Source organism: Osmerus eperlanus, chromosome 7 (genome assembly GCF_963692335.1).
Source record: "Osmerus eperlanus chromosome 7, fOsmEpe2.1, whole genome shotgun sequence".
NCBI lineage: Eukaryota > Metazoa > Chordata > Actinopteri > Osmeriformes > Osmeridae > Osmerus > Osmerus eperlanus.
The window spans coordinates 5,238,719-5,266,077 of record NC_085024.1 but is presented as its reverse complement, the minus strand read 5'-3'; the positions used below and the strand labels follow the sequence as shown (position 1 = coordinate 5,266,077).

Sequence of the window (27,359 nt, the reverse complement as noted above, 5' to 3'; positions counted from 1 at the left end):
TGTAGAATGAAATAGATGTCTTCTCATTTCCCCTGCAAGAGGCAGCCTCATCGTTGAATCAAAACGAATACATTTGGCAGACCGGTGTAAAAATTGACCTAATCTCTATGACTTAAATGTCATTTTAAGTTTTTCCCTTCTCATGATATTTTCAGGCATTTAGCCTACTCATTGCATTCATTCATTAATAAAGAACCCCCTTTGAAGAATATTCTACGACGTTACCCGGCAGTAGAAGATGGAATCGCGATTCAAACAGTACCATCTGCTAACTGAAATTATGCCCCCCAAAACGTAAATAAGCTTGATATTTATTTAGTGGAAAATCGCTCATTCATAAAAAGCTCACTGGTAGCGATCATTGTCAGTAACAACTCAAAATGCGATATAGCCCTGTGTGGAGAAGCTGCCCCGGTAAATTGTACTACTACGGTACAGTACTAGACTACTGCTGTGTTCGTCTTGGTAGCGATTGCGTTGGTTGAATTGGATTTAACGTTCCGTTGTACGGTTTAGGCTGAAATTAATTATTTTCATGAACAGATTGACAACATTTAGGCTGTGGCAATGAAGTTCAGGTTAGTAGTTAGATAGACTTTTGATTTAAGTAAGGGGAGTGCCGAACATTTTCTGTCGCCGTTTGACTTCCTACAGCTGTGTACTGTAGATGTTTTTGTAGTGTGTCTCGCGTAAGCTACGTTGCAGTGAGCTACACTGGTTTGAAACCACAGGTAATGGTAATTTCACCAACAAATCGTTTACTAATGTCAGAATAAATCCTACAACGAAAATGAGGTGTGTGAGGAATGTTTATTTTAACGATTGAAAACAGATACATCATAGACCACTGTAGTATGTGTTGCCCGGGCAACACAGGCTAATGTCATGATGCTAATATTTCAGTGAAATAGTAGACTACTGTTTCCGAAAGTATATGTACTTTCTTAATAATATCAGCTTATATTGTACATGAAAACCTGAATGGGGTTAGCTGACCATGCTAAAAAAACTGAAAATAGTGAAAATTTAGTAGAAAGTTAGAAGCTGAAGCTTCAAAGCAACCGAAAGGTATTTTTGAAAGGGGCTGGAGCAGCATTCCAACATTGATTTGAAAGGATTTACCATTACTTTTAAAGGGAGAATAATTTGCACAAAAACCTTAATATTTTAAAAAGTATAAAAGTGAGAAATGAGAAAATACCCGCAAGCTGAAATGAATTTCAAAAATGTGTGAGTCACACAAAAGAGGCAGTGTGGAAGCTGAACTGCATCATCTTAACAAAGCTAAGAGCTAAAATAGCCTACAATGTGGGAGAAGCTGAAAGCTGAACTGTTAAACAGAAGAAGAAGTAGGCTAGCTAGTCGTAACAAGAATATTATCGTTTTAACAGATTAAATTATAGTTGGGATAGTATTAGCAGTAGCAGATGTAGCCTATGGGTTTACTCGGCTTTCTTAGTTGGATTCAATGTGTTGATGGAATGAAACATACAGCAGTAGGGCCGATACAGGAAGACACAGCGACACTTTGTTGCAGAAGGATGATGGTGCAAGTTTTGTCCGTGGAGCATACAACGATTAATAAAAAAGAATCATGTAGACGCGTTTATTGAGTAGTCGCATAACTAATTACACATGTAAACGGAGTAATCGTATTATTGGCATAAACCGACAATTGCTAGTAATCGTGTTTCTCATGGTCAAGTAAACGTACCAATCACCTGTGTGAGAGACTGAATGGTGCGTGTCTGTCGTTACGGTGATGGTGCAGCTATGATTGCTAACGCGCTGAGGGCAGAGAATAAGAGAAATGTAGCTAGAATACACACCTCAAACAAGATAACCTAGACGCAAAACTGTACGTCCAATCCAAAATATAAGGATATTTTCCGAGACCCAAGACTCTGCCGAAACCAGAGATATTCTTTATATGTCTGTGCAGTCAGAAATACGACTCTACCTGCAGTTTCAAAAACGTGTTCCTTCTGCTTTCCTGGTGCGTGTTTGTTTGGTTGCCACGGCGATGGCGCAGCTGTGATAGCTAACGAGCTAGGCAGAGAGAAAAACGAACATTTACCTAGCATCCACACCTCAAACAAGTTGACCTAGACGCAAAACTACACGTCCAATCAATAAAATGAGGATATTTTCCGAGACCCAAGACTCTGCCGAAACTAGAGATGTGGTGAAAGGTGAAATTGCGCATGGTATTTCAGAATGATGTCTGCCTGTTTAACTAAACAAGTAATCAAAATTATGACAGGCCAATAGACTGTGCCTGGATAAGAACCTGTGACCTTGCACTTTGTAAGACACCGTTTCAACCCATTGAGCTACCCTCAAGGCTGAGTATACGTGGTCAGTTACTGTACAAAAAAAGGAAGCCGTTTCTCCTGAAGCACGGATTGTTCGATTTGGCCAAAGTTTAAACAGCTGTAATTCAATGATCTTTTGACATATCGAGGTGAAATTGTGCATGGTACTTCAGAACGATGTCATCCTGTTTAACTAAACAGATATTTAAATTTAAGACAGGATCAAACACTGTGGCTGGATTCAAACCTACGACCTTATACTTTGCAGGTCACCGTCCCAGCCCATTGAGCTATTCTCAGTGTTAAATATTGTCATGTTCAGTTACTGTATGAAAAAGTAAGCTGTTTCTCCTGTGGTAAGCGTTGTTAGATTCAGCCAAGGTTGAAACAGCTCTAATTCAATCATATTTTGACATATCAAGGTGAAACTTTGCATGGTACTTCAGAGGCATGTCACCTTAAAGCTTATTAGGTTTGAACCATCCTTCAAAAATACATTTGATTTAGTGACACAAACATATTGAGGCAATGTGGACATTTACATAAATACACCCATTTCAGCCATGTTGTACTTGGTACTCAATTGCCTTAAGTAACGTTTTTAAATACGTCAATTATACATATCTGTACCAAATTTCAAGTCAATTTCACCTTTGGTTCAAGAGAAGAGGAATTTTGAAGGTTTTCCCAAATTGTCACAGTACAGGAAAATCCATCATGGTGGACCTTATGGGTCCTTGAGGCTTTTTTGTTCCTCATGAAAAATGAGGCATGCACACCAAGTTTCAGAAGAATTGGAGCAATGGGGTGGAAATGCCATCACTTTGAAAATCGGACTTTTGGGCGTGGCCTGTGGCGCCCCCTATGGTCCGATGTGGCCCATATTTGGTGTGGGGGTACCCACTTGGATGTAGTATCAATGTGCCAAATTAGAAAATTTATGACTAGGGACTTTTTGAGATATTGGGGCGCAAGGAGAAGAAAAATAATAATAAGAATACCAACAATAACAATAGGTTCCCTCCTACCGGAGGAACCTAATAATACCAACAAACACAATAGGGTCCTCCTGACGGAGGAACCCTAATAAATATAGCTGCAAGCAGCGATGCGGGTTCCTCCGCAAAATGGCAAAATATTATAAACATGTACACTGTAGAAGATCGAGACTTGGACAACAAGAGAGCAAAACTACTTCATGTTTGGCCAACAATAGCTGAACAGGGATTTGAACTCATGAGCATAAGGTTACTAGTCAGTCTCTCTAGCCTCTCTGCTACACACCAACTGCTGAGATTTTATGATTAGTAAGGGCTGATTATTAACTTTTTATAGGATACTGAAACTCTTCTTGAGTTGATCTCCTTCCAGACTCTTAGTCAATGCACAACAAACAATAGTCATGTGGGCAACTGGGCTAGGGCAGCACTCATATTCAGCTCCTTGCGAGAATAGCCTGTAACAGTACAGCAGCCGACTCTCTGGTCCCATTAAACTACACAACATGCACAATCAGGGTGACCAACAAGATTATATTAACTAACAAACAATAACATTACAAACATCTAACTGAACGAACACAACAACTGAAATCCCTTGCACGGCTGTTGTAACCAACTATTTTCCACAAGTCTTTGCGTTTTTTGATAAGCCGCACTGCATGCTGGGTACCCAAGGGTGCTGACGCTGATTATCTAGCTGTGCTCCGACTGCGTGATATGAGTATTAGTTTTTGGTCAGCTTTGGGACAAAGGTTAAGAAACGGTTGACATTTCAAGGTGAAATTGCGCATGGTATTTCAGAATGATGTCTGCCTGTTTAACTAAACAAGTAATCAAAATTATGACAGGCCAAAAGACTGTGCCTCGAAACGAACCTGTGGCCTTATGCTTTGCAGTACAACGCTTAAACCCATTGAGCTACCCGCAAGGCTGAGAAATTCTGATCAGTTTCTGTCCCCCGAAAAAAAGATGTATATCCTGTAGCATGGCTTGTTCGATTCGGCCAAAGCTTAAACAGCTGTAATTCAATGATATTTTGACATATCAAGGTGAAATTGCGCATGGTACTTTAGAACGATGTCATCCTGTTTAACTAAACATGTATTCAAATTAAGATAGACTCAGTGTTGCTGGATTTGAACCTACGACCTTGTACTTTGCAGGTCACCGTTCCAGCTCGTTGAGCTATTCTCAGTGTTGAGTATTGGCATGTTCAGTTACTCTACAAAAAAAAGCTGTTTCTCCAATGGCGAGCATTGTCAGATTTGGTCCAAGTTCAAACAGCTGTAATTCAGTCATATTTTGACATATCAAGGTGAAATTGTTTATGGTACTTCATGGGCGTGTCACCTTAAAGCCTATTAGGTTTGAAAACCCATCATTCAAAATGAACTTTGATTTAGTGACACAAACATATTGAGGTAATGTGGAAATTTACATAAATACACCCCTTTCAGCTATTTAGTATTTTATTCAATTGCTATAAGTAACGTTTTTAAATACGTCAATGATACATATCTGTACAAAATCTCAAGTTAATTAGACTTTTGGTTCAAGAGAAGAGGAATTTTGAAGTTTTTCCCAAATTATCACTCTACAGGAAAATCGATCAGGCGGACCTTATGGGTCCTTGAGGCTTTTTTGTTCGCCATGAGAAATAAGGCATGCACACCAAGTTTCAGAAGAATTTGAGAAATGGGGTGGAAATGCTATCACTTTGAAAATCGGACATTTGGGCGTCGCCTGTGGCGCCCCCTATGATCTGATGTGGGCCAGTCTGTGTTTGGGCCGTAGTTGTGGCATGTTGTATCAATATGCCAAATTTCAAAACTTTTTACCAATGTGTTCATGAGATAAATTACTAGAATAATAATAAATATAGCTGCAAGCAGCGATGCGGGTTCCTCCGCAAAATGGCAAAATATTATAAACATGTACACTGCAGAAGATCGAGAGTTGGACAACAAGGGAGCAAAACTACTTCATGTTTGGCCAACAACAGGCTGAATGGGGATTTGAACTCATGAGCATAAGGTTACAAGTCAGTCTCTCTATCCTCTCTGCTACATACCAACTGTTGAGATTGTATGAATAGAAAGGGCAGAGTATTAGCTTTGGTCAGCTTTTGGACAAAGGTTAAGAAACGGTTGACATTTCAAGGTGAAATTGCATGAAATTGTGCATCGTATTTCAGAATGATGTCATCCTGTTGAACTAAACAGATAATCAAAATTATGACAGGCCAAAAGACTATGGCTGGATTCCAACCTACAAACTTATACTTTACAGGTCACCATCCCAGCCCTATTCTCAGTGTTGAATATTGTCATGTTCAGTTACTGTATAAAAAAGTAAGCTGTTTCTCCTGTGGTAAGTGTTGTTAGATTCAGCCTGAGTTGAAACTGCTTGTACATTTCCTATAAAAACGGGACAACGGGATGACTGGGTTGCTGCTGTAAAGAATAACTTTCTCATCGTTTTTTTAAACAGGTTGTTTGGAGTGCCATAACTTGTCATGGAAGGGAATTTTAAATCATGCCTAGCATCAGTGGGAATGTGTCCTGGCTTAGGTTACTGAAATGAATTTGTGCAACAGGCAAGGGATCCACCTGAACAATCAATTGACTTCATTAGAGAAAACCATTAGAGTTATCTCTACCATGCGTAGACTACAAGTAGCTAGCTACTGTGGTGAACCTGGCTTGTGTTGCAGTAGTTTACACAGTCTCGCTAAACAGATGTGTTGTGATGGGCTCAAATAAACACGCATTGCTATGTTTTTACAACCGGAGGATTGATCGGAAGACTAGAAACCGTTTTGCCAGAATAAAAAATTAAAAACTAAGCTTCTGACTGGTTTTGAACCTACAACCATTTGCTTACCAGCCAATTGAGCCATTCCTAGACATGGATTACACAAAACTGGATAATAAAAAAAGCTGTTTCTCCAATGGCGAGCATTGTCAGATTTGGTCGAAGTTCAAACATCTGTAATTCAGTCATATTTCGACATATCAAAGTGAAACTTTGCATGGTACTTCAGGGGCATCTCACCTTAAAGCCTATTAAGTTTGAACCATCCTTCAAAAATGCATTTGATTTAGTGACACAAACATATTGAGGCAATGTGTACATTTACATAAATACACCCATTTCAGCCATTTTGTACTTGATTCAATTGCCTTAAGTAACGTTTTTAAATACGTCAATGATACATATCCGTACCAAATTTCAAGTCAATTTCACCTTTGGTTCAAGAGAAGAGGAATTTTGAAGGTTTTCCCAAATTATCACAGTACAGGAAAATCCATCATGGCGGACCTTATGGGTTCTTGAGGCTTTTTTGTTCCTCATGAAAAATGAGGCATGCACACCAAGTTTCAGAAGAATTGGAGCAATAGGGTGGAAATGCCATCACTTTGAAAATCGGACTTTTGGGCGTGGCCTGTGGCGCCCCCTATGGTCCGATGTGGCCCATATTTGGTGTGGGGGTACCCACTTGGATGTAGTATCAATGTGCCAAATTAGAAAATTTATGACTAGGGACTTTTTGAGATATTGGGGCGCAAGGAGAAGAAAAATAAATATAGCTGCAAGCAGCGATGCGGGTTCCTCCGCAAAATGGCTAAATATTATAAACATGTACACTGTAGAAGATCGAGACTTGGACAACATGAGAGCAAAACTACTTCATGTTTGGCCAACAACAATAGGCTGAATGGGGATTTGAACTCATGAGCATAAGGTTACAAGTCAGTCTCTCTACCCTCTCTGCTACACAGCAACTGTTGAGATTTTATGAATAAAAAGGGTAGAGTATTAGCTTTTTATAGGATATTGAAACTCTTCTTGAGTTGATCTCTTTCCAGAATCTCAGCAACGGGGCTAGGCAGAGCTCATGTTGCTAGGGTAAGGGTCAGCTGCTTGCGAGAATAGCTTGTGATAGTACAACAGCCGACTCTCTGGTCCCATTAAACTACACAACATGCACAATCAGGGTGACCAACAAGATTATATTAACTAACAAACAATAACATTACAAACATCTAACTGAATGAACACAACAACTGAAATCCCTCGCACGGCTGTTGTAACCAAACTATTTTCCACAAGTCTTTGCGTTTTTTGACATGCCGCACTGCATGCTGGGTACACAAGGGTGCTGACGCTGATTATCTATCTGTGCTCCGACTGCGTGATATGAGTATTAGCTTTGGTCAGCTTTGGGACAAAGGTTAAGAAACGGTTGACATGTCAACGTAAAATTGCAGTTTCGCAGGGTATTTCAGAATGATGTCATCCTGTTTAACTAAACAGATAATCAAAATTATGACATTCCCAAAGGCAGTGGCTGGATTCAAACCTGTGACCTTGCACTTTGCAGGACACCGTTTCAATCCACTGAGCTACCGTCAAGGCTGAGAACATGTGGTCAGTTACTTTATATAACAAAGAAGCCGTTTCTCCTGTAGCACACATTGTTCGATTCATCCAAAATTTAAACAGCTGTAATTCAATGATCTTTTGACATATCAAGGTAAAATTGCGCATGGTACTTCAGAACGATGTCATCCTGTTTAACTAAACAGGTATTCAAATGTAAGCCAATTTAGCCAGCCAATTGAGCTCCTCAGCCAATTGAGCCATTCCCAGACATGGATGACACAAAGTTCAGCAACTGGATAATAAAAAAAGCAGTTTCTCCAATGGCAAGCATTGTCAGATTTGGTCCAAGTTCAAACAGCTGTAATTCAGTCATATTTTGACATATCAAGGTGAAACTTTGCATGATACTTCAGGGGCATGTCACCTTAAAGCCTATTAGGTTTGAACCATCCTTCAAAAATACATTTGATTTAGTGACACAAACATATTGAGGCAACGTGGACATTTACATAAATACACCCATTTCAGCCATTTTGTACTTGATTCAATTGCCTTAAGTAACGTTTTTAAATACGTCAATGATACATATCTGTACCAAATTTCAAGTCAATTTCACCTTTGGTTCAAGAGAAGAGGAATTTTGAAGGTTTTCCCAAATTATCACAGTACAGGAAAATCCATCATGGCGGACCTTATGGGTCCTTGAGGATTTTTTGTTCCTCATGAAAAATGAGGCATGCACACCAAGTTTCAGAAGAATTGGAGCAATGGGGTGGAAATGCCATCACTTTGAAAATCGGACTTTTGGGCGTGGCCTGTGGCGCCCCCTATGGTCCGATGTGGCCCATATTTGGTGTGGGGGTACCCACTTGGATGTAGTATCAATGTGCCAAATTAGAAAATTTATGACTAGGGACTTTTTGAGATATTGGGGCGCAAGGAGAAGAAAAATAATAAGAAGAATACCAACAATAACAATAGGTTCCCTCCTACCGGAGGAACCTAATAATAAATATAGCTGCAAGCAGCGATGCAGGTTCCTCCGCAAAATGGCAAAATATTATAAACATGTACACTGCAGAAGATCGAGAGTTGGACAACAAGGGAGCAAAACTACTTCATGTTTGGCCAAAAACTGGCTGAATGGGGATTTGAACTCATGAGCATAAGGTTACAAGTCAGTCTCTCTATCCTCTCTGCTACACACCAACTGTTGAGATTGTATGAATAGAAAGGGCAGAGTATTAGCTTTGGTCAGCTTTTGGACAAAGGTTAAGAAACGGTTGACATTTCAAGGTGAAATTGCATGAAATTCTGCATCGTATTTCAGAATGATGTCATCCTGTTTAACTAAACATATAATCAAAATTATGACAGGCCAAAAGATAATGGCTGGATTCCAACCAACTACCTTATACTTTACAGGTCACCATGCCAGCCCATTGAGCTATTCTCAGTGTTGAATATTGTCATGTTCAGTTACTGTATAAAAAAGTAAGCTGTTTCTCCTGTGGTAAGCGTTGTTAGATTCAGCCAACGTTGAAACAGCTTTAATTCAATAATATTTTGACATACCAAGGTGAAATTGTTTGTGGTACTTCAGAAAGATGTCATCCTGTTGAACTAAACAGATAATCAAAATTATGACAGGCCAAAAGACTATGGCTGGATTCCAACCTACAACCTTATACTTTACAGGTCACCATCCCAGCCCTATTCTCAGTGTTGAATATTGTCATGTTCAGTTACTGTATAAAAAAGTAAGCTGTTTCTCCTGTGGTAAGTGTTGTTAGATTCAGCCTAAATTGAAACTGCTTGTACATTTCCTATAAAAACGGGATGACTGGGTTGCTGCTGTAAAGAATAACTTTCTCATCGTTTTTTTTAACAGGTTGTTTGGAGTGCCATAACTTGTCATGGAAGGGAATTTTAAATCATGCCTAGCATCAGTGGGAATGTGTCCTGGCTTAGGTTACTGAAATGAATTTGTGCAACAGGCAAGGGATCCACCTGAACAATCAATTGACTTCATTAGAGAAAACCATTAGAGTTATCTCTACCATGCGTAGACTACAAGTAGCTAGCTACTGTGGTGAACCTGGCTTGTTTTGCAGTGGTTTACACAGTCTCGCTAAACAGATGATCAGAGTGTTGTGATGGGCTCAAATAAACACGCATTGCTATGTTTTTACAACCGGAGGATTGATCGGAAGACTAGAAACCGTTTTGCCAGAATAAAAAATTAAAAACTATGCTTCTGACTGGTTTTGAACCTACAACCATTTGCTTACCAGCCAATTGAGCCATTCCCAGACATGGATTACACAAAACTGGATAATAAAAAAAGCTGTTTCTCCAATGGCGAGCATTGTCAGATTTGGTCGAAGTTCAAACATCTGTAATTCAGTCATATTTCGACATATCAAAGTGAAACTTTGCATGGTACTTCAGGGGCATCTCACCTTAAAGCCTATTAAGTTTGAACCATCCTTCAAAAATACATTTGATTTAGTGACACAAACATATTGAGGTGTACATTTACATAAATACACCCATTTCAGCCATTTTGTACTTGATTCAATTGCCTTAAGTAACGTTTTTAAATACGTCAATGATACATATCTGTACCAAATTTCAAGTCAATTTCACATTTGGTTCAAGAGAAGAGGAATTTTGAAGGTTTTCCCAAATTATCACAGTACAGGAAAATCCATCATGGCGGACCTTATGGGTCCTTGAGGCTTTTTTGTTCCTCATGAAAAATGAGGCATGCACACCAAGTTTCAGAAGAATTGGAGCAATGGGGTGGAAATGCCATCACTTTGAAAATCGGAATTTTGGGCGTGGCCTGTGGCGCCCCCTATGGTCCGATGTGGCCCATATTTGGTGTGGGGGTACCCACTTGGATGTAGTATCAATGTGCCAAATTAGAAAATTTATGACTAGGGACTTTTTGAGATATTGGGGCGCAAGGAGAAGAAAAATAATAATAACAATACCAACAATAACAATAGGTTCCCTCCTACCGGAGGAACCTAATAATACCAACAAACACAATAGGGTCCTCCTGACGGAGGAACCCTAATAATACCAACAAACACAATAGGGTCCTCCTGACGGAGGAACCCTAATAATAAGAATACCAACAATAACAATAGGTTCCCTCCTACCGGAGGAACCTAATAATAAGAATACCAACAATAACAATAGGTTCCCTCCTACCGGAGGAACCTAATAAAGAGAAACAGGAAAACAATAGTGAGAATGCTTAACAGCATTCTCACAATAATAATATATATGTGAGAGAACAAAGGTTGTGCTCTCGCCGAAGGCTTGAGCACACCCAATAATATATATGTGAGAGAACAAAGGTTGTGCCCTTGCCGAAGGCAAAGCACACCCAATAAAAATATATATGTGAGAGAACGATGGTTGTGCTCGCCGAAGGCACACCCAATAAGACTTTATTTATATAGCACATTTCATACAAGAATTGCAGCTCAATGTGCTTTACATAAAATCAGTAAAAACAATAAAAACAACAATATAAGTGATAAAAGTAATACAAATAAATAACAATTAAAATGTAACACAAAAAAATACAAGACGCAGTCTTTGCGGGAATCAAAAACACATATAAGCCGCAGTCTTTGCGGAGTCTCGAGTCCGTCTTAGACTCGAGCTGCCTTTGCAGTTTCCAAAACAACCCAGACTAGCCGCAATCTATCTGCAGTCTCTCGAATTCGTCTTGGACTCGAGCTGCCTTTGCAGTTTCAGAAACATATAACAACCCAGACTAGCCGCAATCTATCTGCGGTCTATCGAATCCGTCTTGGACTCTAGCTGCCTTTGCAGTTTCCGAAACATATAACAACCCAGACTAGCCGCAATCTATCTGCAGTCTCTCGAATTCGTCTTGGACTCGAGCTGCCTTTGCAGTTTCCAAAACATATAACAATCTATATATAGATTGTTATATGTATAGCAATATATACATATAGCATATAGCAATCCATCCGTCTCTCGAATCCGTTGAGCCGAATACAAAAAACAAAAATAAAACTATAAAAAACAATTAAAAAAAAAAAAAAAAGTAGTAAAACCCTTCTGAGATAAAATTAGTTAAATGCTTTGGTAAGAAGATAGGTTTTAAGCTGTCTTTTGAAAATGTCTAGCGTGTTTGCTTCCTTAATATTTATGGGTAATTTGTTCCATAGTTTTGGGGCGTAATTGACAAAGGCTGCATCACCAATATTCTTAGGACTGCTTCTGGTGACCTCTAATAGGCCTGCATTTGATGATCGCAGTGTTCTAGCTGGTGTGTAGTTTATAAGAGAGTTAGCAATGTAGCTAGGTCCTTGTCCGTTTAGATCTAGGTATGTGAGGAAAAGGACCTTAAAGTCAATTCTGAAGGTAACAGGGAGCCAGTGTAAAGTAGCTAGGACAGGACTAATGTGTTCTCTCCTTTTAGTTTTGGTTAATAATCTAGCTGCAGAATTTTGAATGAGCTGTAGTCTTTCAGTGGTTTTCTTGGGAAGACCAGCGAAAAGTGCATTACTGTAGTCCAGCCGGCTGTATATAAATGCATGAATTAACTTCTCTGCATCATTTTGGTTTATGAATGGTCGTACCTTCGCTATATTCCTCAGGTGAAAGAAAGCTGTTTTGGTCACTTTATTAATGTGAGAGTTGAAATTTAAATCTGAGTCCAGGATTACACTGAGACTTGTCACCTCTGGTTTAAGACAGGGGGTTAAACCTCCTAGATTCTTAGTTAGCATCTCTCTTTTGGATTTGGGGCCGCATAGTAGGACTTCAGTTTTGTCTTCATTTAATTTAAGAAAGTTATCATTCATCCATTTGTTTATTGCCGACAAGCAGTTGGTAATGGAATTTATGGCTGTTGCATCGTTGGGTTCAGTGGATATATATAGTTGTGTGTCTTCCGCATAGCTATGGAAATATATGTTATGTTCTCTGATTATGTCGCCGAGTGGTAACATATAAAGTGAAAAAAGTAATGGACCTAAGCAGCTTCCTTGAGCAACCCCGTAGCAGTTCTCATGTTTCTTGGACCTATGGTCTCCTAAACTAACATAAAACTTCCTTCCTCTGATATATGATTTCATCCAGTTCAATACACTATCCGTGAACCCAATAAGCTTTTCCAGTCTATTGATTAGGATGTTGTAATCAATGGTATCAAATGATGAGATGAAACAGGATAAGGATAGAGACTTTATTTGAGAGTTTATATCAGAGTTTAGTCTGAGGTCGCTAATTATTTTGGTGAGAGCAGTTTCAGTACTGTGATATTTCCTGAAACCTGACTGCGAGACTTCCAGGATGGTATTTTCTTCAAGAAAATAATTTAATTGGACTTATATTATCTTTTCCAGTACTTTACTAATAAATGGAAGGTTTGATATTGGTCTGTAATTTGCAAGGATACTGTTATCCAATTTGGGTTTCTTTAATAGGGGCTTTACAACAGCTGCTTTGAAGGCATCTGGGAAGATGCCAGTTCTAAGGGATGTGTTTATAATCTCTAGCACCGGACCTGAGACACCATCAAACACTCGCTTAAAGAATGTTGTGGGTATAGGATCAATATCTGAGGTTGTGGAGTTACATTCGCTGACGATTTTGGAAAGTTCACTTAGTGTGATACATGTAAATGTGCTCATGGTTATGTTACAGGATCTACTGATGCCAGTTTCACCTCCACTAGTAATGATACTAGCCTCGATGAGTACAGCCACTAATAGCTGTACTCATTTTTGTTGGTGTGCCCAGAACAAAAAAAATGGACATGAATGAGAAGAACAATAATGATGTTAATGGGAAGGGATGAGATAATGCAAGGCATATATCAAGCTGCTTAAAAATAGTATTATGCAAGTAGCAGTTCAGGTCTGTATCCTCCTAAAAATGAGAGTTAGGTAAATATCGAATGTTGCCAAAGAGGGAAAATGCAGGCATCTGATTGAGAACAGGCCTTGAAATTCCTTGAAATCACATGACTTAGGGGGAAAACTGCCAGTTAGATTGTGAAATATTGAACGATTTCCAAAACTCTCTTGTCAAGCGAAACAGGGTAGAGAACTGTGTTGTTTTTATTGAATTTGGCAGCGTCACTGCACATTGTACAGTTTTTCAGAATTTTGTATTCAACATAACATTGAATACATGCACCAACCAACATTATTTTCATGAGAATCAGAGAGAAGAAAACTATGCAAAAAGAAACATTGTAACTGAGTTATGGTGTCATTTTCCTTCTTCCCTCATATTATAATTTGAATTGAAATACAAGACAGTGAAGGACCTTGAATTGACCTACACTGGACACCAACTGGTATTTTAAGGGGGGGAAGTTTTTGTTTTGGTAAACCTCATTGAGAAACGTTGAGAAATATTGTTGAGGTGGGAGGTGCTTACAGTATAAAAGATTTGCAGGACAACAGAGGGGATTCATTCTGTGCACAGCCCTCCAAACAGGGAACATGGGGTCTCCCATCTGTCTACTGGTGTTCCTCGTCTTAGCTGTGGAACCAGCACAAGCAATAGAAAGGTACAGTAAATATTTCAACAGCTGCAAGAGGGCATTATCAGTCCTGTTGTCTTTTTTTTTTGCGTAGGTCCAATGAGGCAGTTTTGTTACTCACCTCATGAGTTTAATCCTTGATGTGAAAGGTCAATTCAATTTCCAGATTTTTGCCATGAATGTGCTTTGTTGAAATTCCTATGAATCCACTCTGGTCTTTCAGCTTCTTCATCTCAGCTCCCAATGTGTTCCATATCGGAGTTAAGGAGCAAGTTCTGATCCATGTGGGGGAAACCCTCCTCAATAAACGTGTAACTGTTTACCTGGAGGTCGAGATAGGAGGGACACTGATCTCAGAGAGGATCAGCACAATCTGTACTCAAGTGGGGCAGTTTCAAACAGTGGAACTAGAGGTATGTGCAAAATGTGAGATGGACAGCAGACCCACAACTTGGAACAATACATATATGTGAATCCTTCATGTTAAGTATGTTTTCAGATAGACAAGGAGAAGATGTCAAAAGTAGAATTCCTCCGCGGTAAACCCCCCTATCTCTTGCTGGTGAGTGAGATTGCCTCGGTGGAAGGTAGACAGTTTACAAGGGTCTTAGTCTCCAAACACCAAGGCTACATCTTCATTCAGACAGATCAGCCCATCTACAATCCCACTCAGAAAGGTAAAACAAGAATTTAAACAGAATTTCATGCATAGCAAGATACTTTTATTCATAAACAGATGGGTGAAATATCATGTTTCTTCTCTTAACAGTGAACTACAGGGTATTTACCTTGGACCACTCGATGAGACCTGTAGATGGCATTTTTAAATTGTCCGTTTTTGTGAGTAGAAACATTTTAATTGTTGGCTTGTTGACCTTGAGCACAGATATCTGGAGCTTCTGAATGTGACATTGATGTTTAACTCTGACAGAACGCAGCGGGAAACAGAATAAAGAAGGCCCTCCTTAAAGCAACCTCTGGAATTTTCAGCAGTTCAATGAACATTCCTGATGTGTCTAAGTAAGTCCAGAGAGCTTAAATAATGTGATAAGATACCAAAGCATTACAAACACTTCAGAATCATGCATTGTAAAAAGCCTATGTGCCCTACAAAAGATTTTTATATTTTTTGCTCTTCTTTATTGATCGCTCTCGTTGATCGCTATCATTGAGTCATGTCACACGTAAGCCATGCCATACCTATACCTGCATATCTGTTCTAGAATGGGTACATGGAGGATAGTGGCCCACTATGAAGATGATGAAAAGGAAGCTGCCATACGAGAGTTCAGAGTCCAGAAATTTGGTGAAATTCTGTTTCTTAAGATTCAATTGAAGTTCCATATTCTGCATCTGACTATTTTATGTTTGAAATACATTTTTCACTGCTTGCCCATTGGAATGTTGTAGTGATGCCCAGCTTTGAGGTGACTATCCTTCCTGAACAAAATTATCTCCTGGTGAACCAAGACCACCCCTTCACCATCCAAGCCATGTAAGCCTCAGTTCCAACGTCTGCCGATTTCTACAATCAAACACATGCAAATAGAAAATAACATGAAAAATTACTTTTTCATCTCTCGATTATATACTATGATCTGAAACCGCTTCCCGACCCAGGTACTCTTATGGGGAAACTATAAAAGGAGCCTTCCACTGTCGAGTGGGAGTAAGGACAGTCAACCAGGGGTCAGAGGGTGAGAAAGAAACAACTGTGTTCATAAGGGGACTAGAGCTAACTGGAACGGTAAGGGAATACACTCATTTCCAATTGAGTTCTTTAGCACGACTGTCATTTCTTCTAAAGCGATTTACAATAAGTAAGAGAAATATGTCTAAGAGAAAATGAAGTTATACTAAGTAGAGTCTTCGATAATTCCAACTGACTTCTGCAGTTACAGTACTTGAGCATTGGACACACGCATACATGTTTAGCTCGTTCCAAAAGTTGAGTAATCATGAGAAGACATGCAGCAGAAGAAAGTTACTTGATGGTGAGGTCAAATTAGGAGGTTTTCTTTATAAAGATGATTGTAATATTATTTATTTGAAAGTAGATACTGAATGTGCTTCTGTTTGACTGAACCCTTTAACCCCAGGAAGATGCTTTCACTTGATACCTACTCGCATTCTGTCTCAGATCATTAATGGACTAGGTGCTACAGAGCTGAAAGTATCCCGCCTAGATGAACTCCTACAAAACAATATGAATACAAGCCTGTCTGACCTGGACCAAAGCGGGGCGAAACTTCACATTGCTGCTTCTGTCACCGACATCACCAGTAAGGTTTGGCACAATCGAACACAGTACAATACAAAAACAGCATTCAAATTTAGCAGGGATCAGATAGTGACGCGAGTGATCACCTTTTTGCTATGGGGTCAACATAATAAAAGCAGGTGGGGGACATACGGCATCTTGGAATCCATTTAGCAGACAACATGCTAATACTGGTGTACGTGTGATTTCCTTAGGTGGTGAGCTTCAGGAAGCAGAGGTCTTCCTTCCGGTGGTTTCTCAGGTTTACTACGTGGATCTGTCCCGCACACGCTCCCATTTCATCCCTGGTTTCCCTCTCTATGTGTCGGTAAGGAGTGAGAATTGAGCGCTCCATCCATGGTTCAGATTTTGACGTGAAAAACACAAATTCAATGTTTTTCTGTTTTTTTTTCAAACTAGGTGGTAGTCAGCCTCCCAGATGGATCCCCAGCAGAAAAAGTGAAAGTAGATATTCAAGGTGAAGGGATCCAGAGGGAACCCAACAATGTTCTAACCAACCAGCAGGGTGTAGCAGGGAGCACATTAGCTGTCCCAGCTGATGCTAAACAAATAACTGTCCAGGTTTGTATGACACAACAGAGTTTTGAAACACCACATTGCTACATTTATATAGGCATCAACAAATGCTTGCTATAGCTTAAATACAACCTACCAAGTAATGTCATTTTGTTTTTTCAACAGGTGACAGTAAATGGCCATCAAAAGAATAAAATTATCAAACGTGTCTCATCTTCTAGTAACAGCTATCTGTACATAAAAGTGGATCACACCGTTTTTTCTGTGGAAAAAAACGTTGATATTAGATTCCATACCAACGCCAAACCCAAAGATGGATACATTTACTACATGGTGAGAGTGTCTATCCTTGATCACAAACCGAGGATCTGCAGAAAACGATAAACAATCTTTTTGACACAGAGAAAATATCTGTTATCTCTGTCCCTGGTGCTTAGGTTTTAAGCCGAGGAGTTCTAATTACGCAAAAATCTGTCAGAGCAGGAGAACATGTTACAGCCAGCTCCTTCCAAATTACACACGCTATGATTCCATCCTTCCGTCTGATTGGCTTCTACTACCTCCAGAATGGTGACATCATCGCTGACTCTGTGTGGGTGGATGTCGAGGATGAGTGTGAGGGCAAGCTCAAGGTTGGTAGCCAGTCCATGATGATGAAGAAGACCATGTAGCATTTAATTTAAAGACAAGAAACAGTGTCTCTTTTTTTACATGGTTAAAATATTGTGAAAAGTGTGTGAGTGAAGGTGTGGTTGTCTATCATATCCAGATCTCAAGTCCAACACCTGGTCCATATTTACCAGGATCCCTGACAAAGGTCACAATAGATTTGGAAGGCCAGAAGGGTAAAGTCGCACTGATGGTTGTGGACAAAGCCATCTACGCTCTCAATGCCCAGAACAAACTTACTGCCAAACAGGTGACCCGCAAATCAACGAATATATGAATAAATAAATGACTAAATGTAAATATGCAGCTTCAGCTTGCTGAGCAAAATATTAACCGATTTGAGGTTATATTAAGTTCTGATCAATGATAATACAAGCAATAACTGTATTCACATGGCCCTTTTTAATCACTAGGTTGCAAAGTTCTGTATGTTCCGTAAAATGGGAGATTATAGTGTCTTGTTAGACTCGTTCAGTCTGGATGTTCATCTGTCTACACAGGTCTTCTCCTCTATGCAGTCCTATGACCTGGGCTGTTCCTATGGTGGAGGACAAGACATGGCCTCTGTTCTCAACGATGCTGGTCTCTCCTTCATGTCCGCCTCAACTGAGAAGTCCCAAAACAGACAGGGTACGCCAAGCATCAGTGAGAGTAGAAATATCTATTCAAGTTATGTTTGGGAAAAAATGTACTCTCTTTTATGTGTTTTTTATCCCACCAAATGTATTAAGTGTTCATGTAACACCAGGATGGTTGAAACAGGTCCATCTTATGGACTTACATAAACACTCGACAAGTAAAATATACACTCTTGGTTTTAAATGAACACTTTACAATGTGCTGTGTATAACTGTAGAAAGGATGTTTTCTCAGGTTTGGGCTGTCACAAAGACTTCAGGAGACGCAGGCGCTCCCTGAATCTACAACTGGAGATGATGACCATAAGTACTGTTCTTCCTGTAGTTCTTTCTTGAAACAGCACACACATTCCCACAAGTTCAATAACCTCTTCCTCTCCGTCTCACTGTCAGAATCAAAGTATACAGATGACAAGTTGCAAGAGTGCTGTGTCCGTGGTCTCACACTGATCCCAATGAGGAGGACATGCGAAGAAAGGGCAAAGAGAGTGTCACTGACCGTGAAAGACCCAAACTGCACTCAGGCCTTCAAAGATTGCTGCCTTCAGGGGGAAAAGCTAAGAGACACAAAAAAGAAGGAGGACAAGGGCCTTGGCAGGGGTGAGTATGACGGTCATAAACAGCATGTACAGTTGCAAACAATGAACCAAACTTTTGACCAGTTTGAATGTATTTGCTTCCCTACTGTTAATTTGGAGGGTAACAGTGTTGGTTATACTAAGGTACTGTGTCAACAAGTTTTTAGAAACAAAAGGATTAAAAGTGTTTAAAAAGGAAGGTTTATTGTGGACTGGGGGTTATATTCAGTTATCTCCCTTCACCAGAGGCCAGTGAAACTGACATTGAGGAATTCTTCTTTGATGCCTCCCTTCAAAACATTCGGAGATCTTTCCCTCCAAGTTTTGCTTTCACAGTGATTGAGGTGGATGGTAAAAAAGAGTAAGTAACAGGAGATTTAGAGCCTTACTCACCTCCCTTCCTAGTCAAACGTAATTAACGATTATCATGTGTTTATCTCCTAGTCACACTCTATCTCTGCATGACTCCATAACCACCTGGGAGATTCAGGCTGTCAGTTTATCAAAAACTCATGGTATGACAATTGTTCCCCATCCATGTGTTTAGAAGATACTGAAAAACCTGTAATTATCTGTTGCCAGAGGTAGAAATAGCTACCAGTAACAATAGCCATAACTTGACAAAAACTCTGAACAACTAGCGAGCTAGCCTGGCACTTTAATAATTCCGTGTCCTTCCTTCAGGTTTTTGTGTGGCAGAGCCTTTTCAGATGACCGTGTTCAAGAATCTGTTTGTATCACTGAGACTGCCGTACTCAGTTAAGCAGTACGAGCAGCTGTCCATTGTTCCTGTCATACACAACTATGGGGAAAACCCTGCAGAGGTAGGTTTGATAACCTTCACTTGAAACCCGTTCTGAGACATGGCGACCGTCTTTATAAACCTCTGACAATTACCACGATTCGTTGTAGCTTGCAGTCCATATGGTGCCGACTGAAGGGCTCTGTTCTCCTGGCTCAGCCTCCGTTTCTACTTATGTCAACATCACTGTGGCGCAACAATCTTCCAAATCAGTCCCTTTCTCTGCCGTACCCATGGCAATCGGCACCATACCTATCACGATACGCATCTACGACAGAGACAACGAGTTTGGCGTGGATGCAATTGAAAAGCTTCTGAATGTTAGGGTAAGCATAACCCATACCGTCAACCTATGTGTCTGAATGAAAGAGAAAGCCTGAGTGAAATTATTAAAAAATACACTCTTTGGATCGTGTGTCATGAACCAGAGCTTGTTAAAATATAACGATTTGGGTTTTAGACAGAGGGAATAGAGGAGTGGAAAGAGGAAACTCATGTTCTTGATCTGAAAGGTAACATCATTATACATTTAACCAAATGATTGGCCTCTATTGAAAAGACTTACCTAACCCTAACCTGGTACTCTGCTTTTCTGTTAGGGAGGAGTGATGGGCTTTTCACTATTGATGGACAAATACCAGACAACAGCGTCCCTGGCTCCAGCACCAACATCTTTGTCAGGCTAGAAGGTCTCACTAATGCTCCTCAGATATTAGCTTCTCTGACTTTGTTTCCAGTTGCTCAAAATCAAATCAATTCCTCTAACTTAATGATTTAACTTCCAGGGGAGGGGTTTGGCCAGACCACAACCAAAACCCTGCTGTCTCCTGAAGGGGTTAAACGCTTGCTCAAGCTCCCTACTGGCTGTGCAGAGCAGACGATGACTAAATTGGCCCCCCTGGCCCTGGCCTTGCGCTACTTGGACATGTCCCAGCGCTGGTTTGAGCTTCCTGCAGGAACCAGAGATACTGCCCTCCACAACACCGAAAGTGGTGAGGAAGAAGAGGGGTGTTGCACAATTATTCTTTTGAATCTCCTCATTCCTGTGAAAATGGGCTTATTCATGAGCCATGGATGGAAAGTCATTTAAAAACAGTTGACGTGTTTCACTGCGACACAGATTGTTAAAATGACTGTCGACGGTCAATTTTTCCTCCCTCCTTCAGGCTACACGAGGATTCTGACATTTAAAAAGAACGATGGATCTTACGGAGCTTGGACTCATACTCCATCCAGTTACTGGTCAGTTCACACCTTTCTCTGTTCCCATCTTGTACTGTTAGAGCTGAAACATATCCCTTAACCACTAGGCTTCTACCCCTTCACTCACTCTTTGTGATTCTAAGCATACCTCATACACTGACATCGGTTTGTCGTTATGTTTTTCCTCCAGGCTGACTGGCCTGGTTGTGAAGGTGTTGTCGCTGGTGGCTGAGCGCCAAGCATTAGTCAGCGGGGAGAAGGGAAGGATTACCCGGGTTCAGGTTGTGTCTCATGACGACATCACGGTTTCGGTTCAATACCTCCTCTCAAAACAGAATGATGACGGCTCATTTATTGATCCTAATCCAGTCTACCACAGAGAAATTCAGGTAAGAAATAGAGATGGAATGAAAGTGATCTTTCAGTAAATCACTGAATGAACATTCTTTGTGTTAAATAGAAAATCTCACTCGACATTAGGTGACACGATTATGAAAAGCAGTTTAAATTAAGGACGAAGCTGGAAGCTGAATCTGTATTTGTCCTCTAGGGGGGTGTTGGAGGCTTAGAGGGAGAAGAATCCATGACTGCTTTCATAACTCTTGCCCTCAATCGGTCCCTCGCCTTCTTACCCGAGAAAGAGAAGAACGATGCGGTAAGCCAGACACAGATAAGTCCTGAGAACCCATGATAACAATGGGGATACTGTATGTACTAAATGTAACTGCATCCTATGAGAGTACATCAACAATTGTTGCCAGTGAATTAAGCGGCTCATTGTGGTGGCTTTGGGTCTTGTTTTGTGTAGAAAGACAGTATCGTAAAATCCACGAGCTACCTCCGGTCCCGTCTCGATGGGCTGGAGAGGCCCTACGCTGTGGCCATCACTGCCTACTGTCTCGCAATCTGCTTACCAGACCCCACACAGGCACAACCCGCCTGGAAAAAACTCCAAGGATTGGCCACAAAAGGTACAAGGGAAGAACTACCATCACATTCAGCATGTCAGATGGCTGAGTGGTTAGGGAATCGGGCTAGTAGTCAGAAGGTTGCTAGTTCGATTCCCGGCTTTGCCAACCAAATCACGTTGTGTCCTTGGGCAAGGCACTTCACCCTACTTTCCTCGGGGCGAATGTCCCTGTACTTACTGTAAGTCGCTCTGGATAAGAGCGTCTGCTAAATGACTAAATGTAAATGTAAATGTCAGTCAACAGTTCTCTCCTCCTGTGCCTCCCCTGACTCCTCCTTGCCTCCCCAGATACGAAAGGCTGCCGAGTTTGGAGGGCCAATGCAGAACTGGTGAGCCAAGAAAAAAATAAAAGGATACCTGGCACGGAGGCCATTACCGTAGAGACAACAGCCTATGCCCTCCTGACAGCAGTAGCTCACAAAGACTCAGAGTGGGCAGAGTCTGCGGCTTGCTGGTTAACCACCCAGGAGAACTATGGAGGAGGTTTCAAATCTACACAGGTGAGGAGTATCCTGCCATCGAGCCAACCGAGCTAAAAAACACGAAAACATCTCATACACAAGCCGTCACCCTTTACCTCTGGGTTTCTCAGTTTGCTTGAATCCGCATCACTGATATGCTGCCACTGTCTGTAGGATACTATAGTGGCACTGGAGGCTCTTTCAGAGTATGCCTTGGATATGCCACCGCCCCCAGTCACAGAAGTGGAAGCCTCGTTCACTGTTAAAGGGAAGAGCACAATTCTGAAGCTATCACTTGGAAATACGGATGACAAAGTGGAAACAGAGCTAAAGGTAGAACATTGAATAACATACACAGACATACACACACACACACACTTGTATAAACCTGATCCTCTCTTGTTACTTATTCCTCAGCCACTGATGGGGAAGAATATTGATGTAATTGTCAAAGGACAAGGAAAGGCCAAGATGAAGGTAAGTGAAGGGCTCCAAAGGTACTGAGAATAGTTGCAATCGATCCATAATCATTTGAAGTCAATGTAATCTTATTGTGTTTTATATTACTGTTCTGTCCGGCAGGTTTTAAAGGCTTACCATCTCATAGATCCCAGGGATGACTGTCAAGATCTAAAGATAGAGGTCACAATAGTCAAAGGTCGAGTGCTGTACACAGGTGAAAACTCAACATGGTTCTGAATCTGATAGAGTTAGCCTAATACTAAGAAAGGGGATTCATGCAATAGGATTTGTCATGCCATTTTCGGCGTTGGTCCTGTATTTCTCACACGGCTTCTCTACGACCAGACAAGGTTCCTGATTATGCCTACGGAGAGGACTATGGAGAGGAGGCGAGGAGGGAGGAGGAGGACTTCCCCTCATCATCTATCGAGTGGTTTGATGCCCGCACCAGACACAAGAGAGATACAGAGCAGAGCATTGAAAACGAAGTTCTCTACGAAGTATGTGTCAGGTCAGTTCTAGAGATAAGAATCCCATTAGTGCTCTGATTGCCAATTGCAAGTCAAATTGGTAATATCTTCAAATGTGAACTCTGAGGATCTTCAAGGTATGTAGTCTACTTCCAACCGTGTATTAACACACATACAGCAACACACTTTCTCGTCGTTGTATATTGTGCTATGACGGAGCTGTAACAAACCTCCATACCAAAGTGTGCTTTCCCTCTTCACAGTTACAGTCTGAGCAGAAACCTCTCAGGAATGGCCATTGCAGACATCACACTGCTCAGTGGCTTTGAGGCACAGACTGACGACCTGGAGAAGGTCAGTCACTAAGTCTTAGTGACTAAGACGTGAAAGAACCCTCTCCACGGCTTGAGGTTAGGGTTAGCGTAAGCTGCTCTATGCCTATGTCTATGTCTTGTCAACATTCGCTTTTGGTCTCTGTCAACAGCTGAAGGACAAACCAGAGGAGTACATATCGCACTATGAAACGTCACATGGCAGAGTGCTGATCTACTTTAACGAGGTAGGACTTTCTCATCATAGAACTTGTCATACTGTACACACCAGGACCTCGTAGAATTGTTCCAACCATACACTACTTATATATACCATATACACATTTCCCTTTGAGGATGAATGCATTTTTGTCTGATCTAATCTCTAAACCCCAAATAACTAATTGTCATCTCACAATCTTATTCAAGATGTTCGAGAATGAAGAGTGCATTACATTCAGGGCAGTGCAAAGGATTCTCATTGGTCTGCTTCAGCCAGCTCAAGCTTTATTTTATGACTACTATGAACCAGGTATGAATAACCCTAACCCTTTTATCCATACCTCCTCCATAATTCTTCAACTGAAGTTTCTGTGAAATGATAAAACCTTAGTTGAAGTAAAAACTGTGTTATTACCTGTTGTATGAGGCTCCCTCTGTCTTTACAGCCAGGAAGTGTGCTGTTTTGTACTCTGCCCCTCAAAGAAGCAAGATGGTCGCTCAATTGTGTGAAGGGAGCGTGTGCCAGTGTGCAGAGAGTAGGTCTTTGTTTCCTGGGCATATTCATCAACATTTCCTCACAGGTTTGAACCGTTGTGTAATCATGTCTAATCGCTTGTCTAAAGGACCTTGTCATAAGGAAAGGACGTTTTCCGATAAACCGATGATTGGGGAACAGGATCGTCAGGAACATGCATGCAAATACCCTCTTGCAGATTATGGTCTGTATCACAATAGCTAAACTCCAATGACATTAATGTGGTCATTTGTACAAAATATGAGTTGATTAATACAATGTGGCTTTTTTAAATATTAGGTTACCAAGTTGAGGTTCTTAATGTGACTGTGAAGGGTAATTTTGAGCTCTACACAACTAATGTGGTGGAGGTACTCAGAACAAGTAAGTGTATAGTAACTATAGTTACCATGTAGTAAACCATAGTTACCATGTATAGTAAACCATAGCCATAGATGAGTAGCTGCAATGCCTGTGTTCTGATGTGTTGATGGACCCTCAGACAGAGACATGAAGATGGACGAGAGCCAGATCCGAGTGTTTGCTAAGAGGCTGCACTGTAAAGGAAAGCTGCAGAAGGGAAAGCAGTACCTGATCATGGGCAAAGATGGCCTAACCACTGACACCAGTGGCCGGTAAGTGCAGTCAAGATGTCAGGTTTTTCTGATTTATATCCGACACACTCTTTCTCTGTGTCTTCTCTCTCTCTCTCTCTCTCTCTCTCTCTCTCTCTCTCTCTCTCTCTCTCTCTCTCTCTCTCTCTCTCTCTCTCTCTCTCTCTCTCTCTCTGTCTCTTACAATATATCTTCTCTTCTTACCCACAGGATGCAATATCTGTTGGAATCAACAAACTGGATTGAACAAATACCGAGCCGATGCAAGGGAACACGTGCCAGAGACTATTGCGCCTTTTTCAATAAATTTGTGTTTGAGTATAGATTGAGTGGCTGTACCCAGTAAGTTAGTTCTCTAATACATCGTTCTTGACAAAAATACTCTCATAATCTTTAAAATGTTATATTTCAATGGACTCATTGTTTAATACTGTGTGTGTTCCTTCATCTTCAATAAAATAATACTTTCACTGCCATCTTGTTAATATCTACAAAACGTGTGCGATAACTGAAGTTGAGATGTTTCACATTATCGTAATCACGGCAATGTTATGCAAAAAGACAATATTTGATTTGGATCACAAGGTAACCAGTTTTACAAATCACTCATTTCTGGCAGCATGCGAGAAAAGAAAAAAAACACTCCAGCAAAGTACATAGCATGAGGGAAAAGCCACGTCCTCCAACTGTTTAATGTTCAGCCAGTGGTTAAGATTCAGTTGAGTTTGCTGGTGTGATTTAGCTTTCCCAGCAGTGGTATTTATTTTTTATGTCGTTTTTTTTTTCTTCACCTGAGGCAGTCAAGGACATGAGAGAGCTCTCTGTGCTCAAAACAACCCTGACCCCCCCAGGCCCAGTAACCCCACCACCCCTTTCCCAATATCTGTACGGGAAAGGGGTGGGGGCAGCGATGGGGGCGGGGGGGTGAAGGTCGTGCACCAGGGTTAATACAGTGCATCTACATTGAAGGACTGCAGCTGACCTGACAGGGCCAAACCCAGACCATGTTCCATGGCTCATGTTGAGACAACAGTGACACAAAATGGCTTCAACTTCCTCACCTGACCATGACAGGCGATGTGATGTCCGTCAAACAGACACTACTCTGATTTCTATAAATACACAGACGTATATATCAAATACATGGATGGAGACAGCCCCAAAGTTGTGAAACAGTTGGGCTATCCTTTGTTGAGTTATGAGAGAGAGGCACAGGGAGAAAAGGGGGAAGAGAGAGGGGTCAGTTTAGAAGTGAGGGAGTGAAGAAGGAGGGTTCTGAAGCGGGAGAGGCAGGGGAACAGGCCTGGGCTTATGCGCTTATATTATTTTAATCTCTGAAGCCTGCTCCAATGTAAGCAACATGAGAGCACTGGCCGTCACTTCAATCACATCCAGGTCAATGGCTGTCCTGTTCCTGACTTTGCCATCAGACTTCTCATTAAATGTGAATCAATAAGGAGTAAGCAAATACACATACCACAACATCACATATTTTCACATCAGCAATACCTTATTTGACTGTTTGTGAGTAACACCTTTTGCACATTTCAAATCGTACATGTTTGTTTATATTATTTCCTAAATAGTGTGCGTCTGGGATTAGCATAATGCTACCCCACCAAGTCATCTGTGATGGTGCCTACTGTACTAGACTGTAAAGCACTGTTTTCTATGTAGACTACTGTCAAATCAAAGATTTGTATCACAATTATGACACTTTAGTCACATTTGTGATAATTATTACATATAATATTCCAGACACATAACTCTGCTTACACATGACATTTGCAAAGTAACACCTTGCATCCACATAAGTAGTATTTACTAGAAAAACAAACTGGATATATTAGTATTGAGGAGGTGCATATCAGAATAGAAACAGTGTCCGTAAAGCAAGTCAAAGACATCAGAAGCCAAAGCGATGGTAAACTAGATGGAGGATCATGGGATATGTGTTTTGTTAGGTGCCCATGGAGTCGTAGCTTGTTCACGGTTTGGCTTCACCCATTCTCCAGAGGCCAAGGCAGGGTCAGAGGATGGAGGGTGGTCCGCACAGAGATGGAGGGAGGAGGAAAGGAGGGCGGAGTCGTATCTGTGCCCGGCCACCAGATGGAGGCACCGATGGTGTCGGACCACCCAGCCTGGACGCTGCTCTGGGGGGGACAAGAAGTTCCTTCTCTTCCATGTGGATGGGAGGGTCCATCAGCTCAGGATGTCTCTGGATTCAGAGTCGACCACCTACGCCCTCAAGCCCATCGTGTGAACTACCACACGTCACCCACAGGGGGCCCCGAGCGAAGCATATTGTTTTCAGTATTTTTCCGCTTTTCAGCACAGGCCATGAAGTTAACTTAGACAGTGTGACATTCAAATTGCTATATTAATATTATTATTATTAT

The 27,359-nt window shown here is 41.0% G+C and overlaps 1 protein-coding gene across 2 annotated transcripts; it reads left to right on the top strand.

The window, feature by feature from the left end:
- Window positions 1-14,127: 14,127 nt before the first annotated feature.
- c4b (complement C4B (Chido/Rodgers blood group)) lies at window positions 14,128-25,436 on the top strand. Of its 2 annotated transcripts, none has more exons than XM_062466710.1 (41): window positions 14,128-14,276; window positions 14,473-14,662; window positions 14,749-14,926; window positions 15,019-15,089; window positions 15,181-15,269; window positions 15,473-15,555; window positions 15,660-15,744; window positions 15,870-15,996; window positions 16,390-16,531; window positions 16,725-16,837; window positions 16,930-17,091; window positions 17,212-17,379; window positions 17,484-17,678; window positions 17,816-17,965; window positions 18,216-18,345; window positions 18,589-18,660; window positions 18,747-18,953; window positions 19,178-19,292; window positions 19,376-19,446; window positions 19,616-19,755; window positions 19,844-20,059; window positions 20,194-20,245; window positions 20,333-20,422; window positions 20,519-20,725; window positions 20,900-20,975; window positions 21,127-21,325; window positions 21,487-21,591; window positions 21,745-21,907; window positions 22,195-22,406; window positions 22,542-22,700; window positions 22,785-22,844; window positions 22,950-23,043; window positions 23,175-23,340; window positions 23,563-23,653; window positions 23,784-23,858; window positions 24,040-24,142; window positions 24,279-24,368; window positions 24,456-24,551; window positions 24,647-24,730; window positions 24,849-24,981; window positions 25,171-25,436. In XM_062466710.1, exons 1-41 carry the CDS (start codon window positions 14,209-14,211, stop codon window positions 25,304-25,306), a joined length of 5,163 nt encoding a protein of 1,720 aa, XP_062322694.1. In that variant the 5' UTR covers window positions 14,128-14,208; the 3' UTR covers window positions 25,307-25,436. The 2 variants fall into 2 exon arrangements, with proteins under 2 accessions (XP_062322694.1, XP_062322693.1); XM_062466709.1 differs by having other exon boundaries at window positions 18,216-18,360.
- Window positions 25,437-27,359: the final 1,923 nt, after the last annotated feature.